Source organism: Echinops telfairi, unplaced genomic scaffold (genome assembly GCF_000313985.2).
Source record: "Echinops telfairi isolate 266 unplaced genomic scaffold, ASM31398v2 ScPeMD7_53;HRSCAF=182, whole genome shotgun sequence".
Lineage (NCBI taxonomy): Eukaryota > Metazoa > Chordata > Mammalia > Afrosoricida > Tenrecidae > Echinops > Echinops telfairi.
In genome coordinates this window covers 12,986,471-12,990,926 of record NW_022103951.1, presented here as the reverse complement: position 1 = coordinate 12,990,926, position 4,456 = coordinate 12,986,471, and the positions used below count along the sequence as shown (strand labels likewise).

The 4,456-nt window shown below is 47.6% G+C and overlaps 1 protein-coding gene across 3 annotated transcripts in view; it reads left to right on the top strand.

Moving 5' to 3' along the window:
* The window catches only part of BMX (BMX non-receptor tyrosine kinase), a 62,833-nt gene that overhangs the window by 10,481 nt on the left and 47,896 nt on the right, over positions 1 to 4,456 (top strand). For all 3 annotated transcript variants that reach the window (XM_004709946.4, XM_045290784.1, XM_045290783.1), the window contains exon 4: positions 2,588 to 2,669. In XM_004709946.4, coding sequence (XP_004710003.2) covers positions 2,588 to 2,669 — 82 coding nt within the window. The remainder of the gene's footprint in view (positions 1 to 2,587; positions 2,670 to 4,456) is intronic.

The following is a 4,456-nucleotide window of genomic DNA, read 5'->3' as shown; positions in this document are numbered from 1 at the left end:
TGAAAGCCCTACAGAACCCCCACGTGGTGTGGTCTCCAGTCTGAAGTCATGGCAACTAGTTTGGCTTATCCGCTTTCTTGGGGCAAGAGTGAAAGTAGCAGGAGGCCCAACCACCAAGCCTTGTTGAGGGACTCTGATAAGGCAGAAGGCATACTGGAAGCACCCCTGCCCTGCCCCCCCCCCAACTTACAGGAGGAGTGAGGGACTAGACTAATACACCCAGCAGGAAGCACAGTATAGGGCTGCCTGCTAAGATGATGGTGGCAGAATCCGCCATGGAGCCTGGGAAGCAGACCCAGCGTTCCTCATTCCAGGAAGTCAGGGAGAGCATCTATTGTCAGTGACCCGTGGACTGAGAAGCAGATGCGGAGTGAGGACCAAGAAAGAACAGATGACAAGAAAGGGACAGTGTGCTTAGAGAACTCCAAAGGGTCCAGCCGGGAGAGGGTGGAGGGAGCTGAGCCTGGAGAGGTGGCCAGGGCTGTAGCAGGAAGGGCTACATAAGATGACACAAAAGTGTCCATCTTCTCTTGAACTTCTTTCAGTGATGGCAAGAGATACAAGTGTGCCTTGAGTTACCTCGGCCACGCTTGACTTCCATTATATTACGGGCACTTCCTTCTCTCATCTGAAGGATAGTGCTTATGTTAGGGACCTGTCCGAACTCCAAGAAGCTCCAAACTCACTGTCATCGAGTTAATTTGACTCATCGCTACCCTCTAAGACAGGGTAGTCTTTATAGGAGCAGACAGCTTCATCTTTCTCCTTTGGAATGGCTCGAGGGTTCAAACTGCTGACCTTGGAGTTGGCTGCCCAACTCATAACCCATTATACCACCAGGGCTCCCTTAGGGGCATGTGGTCTACAATAACATGAAATAGAAGAAAATAATCCAGTGAAATAATATAACCCAGTTGATGAACAACCAGTACTTCTGATTGTAAAAGAAAATAGTACCCAATTGGGAGAGACCAGGAGGAGCTGTGCACGGTGGAAGGTCATTTAAACCCACACACAGAGGGATAAACCAAAACAAATAAATACATATTCAAACCACTGAATCAACTCCAACTCACAGAGAACCTACAGAGAGTTTCTGAGACTTTGTCAGTCTTTACGGGAGCAGACACCCCCATCTTTCTCCCACTGATCAGCTGGTGGGTTTGAACCACGAACCTCACAGGAGTCTAACATTTACCCAGAGGCATTAAGGACTCAAAAGAACATTGGCTTTGGAGGTGCACAGAGCTCCCAGCTTCCCCATTTATATTTGTCACCACAACCCCATCCTCAAACTCTCCCTGAGCTTGGTTCCTTCTCTGCAAAACACTCAGAATCATATCTTTTGCCATAGAGTTAAAATAATAACGTCGCTAGTGAAGAGCCCAGAAACTAGGAGCCTTTCTAAACATGCTGTGCATTATTTATCAACAAAAGGCGAGTCTACTAGAGATGGGTGGGAGGAAGAAATTGTAATCTTTAAACAAGTGTCTAAAGTAGTCAAACTCCAAAGTCCCTATAGGTCAAGGTAAATCTGCCTCTGTGGGTTTCCAAGACTAACTCTTTATGACAGTAGAAAGGCCCGCCTTTCTCCCGTGGGGCAGTTGGAGATTTTGAATTGCTGATGTTGCAGTTAGCACAATGTGGCACCACTAAGCCCTGGGGCTTCTGTCTGCAGTGCTAGGCGACTAGTCTGTGAGCTTCTCAGACTGGAACTGTAGTGAATGGTATGAAGTACCAGGGAGATGTATTCTGTCCTGAATATAAGCAGGGACTATACATTGATGGGACTCGATGGCAATGGACAAGGACCGTGAAGTGAGCAAAGGACACACTCTCCTTGGAAGCGTTTTTCAGGATAGAGTAGAGAAACATTTTCCAAAACTAGAGAGAGAGGGAGCGAGAGAAGGAAGACTCATAGTGACTCATAAGACAGAGAATTGTCCCTGTGGGTCTCTGAGACTCTAAATCTTTACGGGACCAGAATGCCTCGTCTTTCTCCTTCAGAGTAGCTTGTGGGCTTGAACTGCTGACTTTGTCATTAGTAGCCCAACACATAATCCAGTATATCAACAGGTATATCGCAAAAAAATCTCCAAATAGACTCAATGCCCTCAAGTCAATTCGGACTCACAGTGACTCTATAAGACAGGGCCAAACTGCCCTGTGGGTTTCCGAGACTAGAACTCCTTATGAGAGAAGAAGGCCTCATCTTCCTCCTGTGGAGCAGCTGGTGGTCTCAGACTGTAACCCCCTTTGCCACCAGGGTTCCTTCAAGCGACCTTCTCAGACATGCATGTTCTGGCCCTATGGTCCGGCCCCCCGCTGCTGAGAGCTTCGTGTTCACTGCCATCGGATTCCGCATTGCTCTGAGTTTCCAAGGTGTCCGGAGGATCTCAGTTAAAAATAAAATGGAGAGATGATGGGGGTGGGGGTGGGGGAGGAACCTTTGTAGAACTTTTCTTTCATCTAATCCAGGCCATATAAAAGAATTCTTGGGCAATAGCACATCTGCAATGACACCAGTGTGTACTCCAAGGCTGCCTGTCTCAATGCACCCCTATCCTGTCTGTCTTTCCCTTTCCAGATAGTCTATAAAGAAGGACTTCTCTACATCTATGCATTGAATGAAGAGAGCAGAAGTCAGTGGCTGAAAGCATTACAAAAAGGTAATGAACAAAAACAGCCATCAGAGGCGGGCAGTGCTGGAGCTCTGCTAAGGCTTTTGCGGAAGAACCATGTGGCAGTGCAAGGTCCAGAGGCCAAGAGAGAATCTGCTCATTTTCCTACCGACCGACCTGGGGCCCAGGGGAGGGGGAGCTATGTCTCATTTTGCATTCTCATTGTTACCTAGAGGAAGCCTGGGAATTGGATTCCCCTTCCTGCTCCCCGCTTCGCACAGAGCTGACTATTGTGTCTTCCTATCCCTGCCACCTGCCGGCACTGTGCTTGGCTTGACCAGGTCACCTCAGGGCTGTGTCAGCTCCGGTAGCTGCTGCTCTTCCCACGTTTACAGGATTCTTCGCATCTCACATTTGCGAAGCTACTTCTCAGTGGCCAGGTGCTCTGTCGAGCACTTGGAAAACATTACCTCACGTCATCTTCTCGACAACTCTATGCACTGGAGTCGCGTTAGTCTCCATTGGTCCGATAAACCCATTGCGTCACAGTGAAACTGAGCCCCTTAGGCTCCTCCAGGCTGCCATCTCTAGGAAGCAGATCAGGTCTTGCTTCCGCAGCCCCTGGGTAGGTTAGAACTGCAAACTGTGTGTGCGCGCACTGTTGTTTGTTGAAGTGAAATAGACATGCTCAGTGACACCTACTTGATAACGGAGGTCATAAGACTCAGTGATCCAAATTCAACTTTTTAAGCAGTAGAAATGCAAGCCAAACTAGGGCTCAGTGATGCTTTTTATTCAGTTTTTCTCTGGCTGCTTTGCTTGCTTCCCTTTTTTTCCTTGCTAATGAAATGCATGCTGGATCACACAAAATTTTAAAATTTTTGCTAGGTATGATGGGTTTTGATATATAGTAGGTGGGGCATATCTATCCCAATGAACTCTGGTGATCAGATAGGTGGGATGAGCCAGGGGAAAAACTGTCACTTGAATGTTACCTAATCACAAACACCACACCTTCCCAACAACACACTGAAAACTGAATCATACATGCTGCCGTTATGTAGATTCTAACTCATAGTGACTGTATAGGACAAGGTAGAACTGCCCTTGTGGATTTCTGAGACTGTAACTCTTTTCAGGAGTAGAAAACCCTGTCTTGTGGTTTCGAACTGCTGACCTCCCAGTTAGCAGCCCAATACACCACCAATATGCCACCAGAGCTCCTCCACAAAAACACAGTAAGCAGTAAGTAGACTTACAAGCCTGTATATAATGTGGGCTGTACCAAAGCCCAAAGAGACGAACACTTCACACCACCATTCTTCCAGGAATAACAATAACCTCTCAACACAGCAGTCCATTGCCAATGAACTTCCTTCTGTTTGACTAAGCTGCACAGACCTCTGTCCTGGCACCAGCATTCATGGAGTGGGGTGGGGGGAACATCCCAAGAAACCCCAGAAACAGAAAAGATGTGTTGTACTTATGTGTGCCACATATGTTAGCAACCTGTTCTATAGGACAGTCAAGTGGTCCCACAAGGAGAGAAGGCTCCTCTGTCCCTACCAACTTGCTGAAGTGAGAACGGCATCCCTTCTAGAGTCACGCAGAGCCACCTCTAAGTCCTGCTTTCCTGTGTCATCTCATAAAACGTTCTGATATTTCTGGGCCTCAGTTGCCTGACCTGCAAAATGGGAAACTACATTCTCCCCGAGGAGAAGGGTCATGATCGACACATGAATGATTCAAATGTGAAAAGGTTCTACACACACAGTGGAGTCACTCTGGTTAGAACAGGGACTCCCAGCAGGGGCTCAGAGATGGTGTTTCCAATT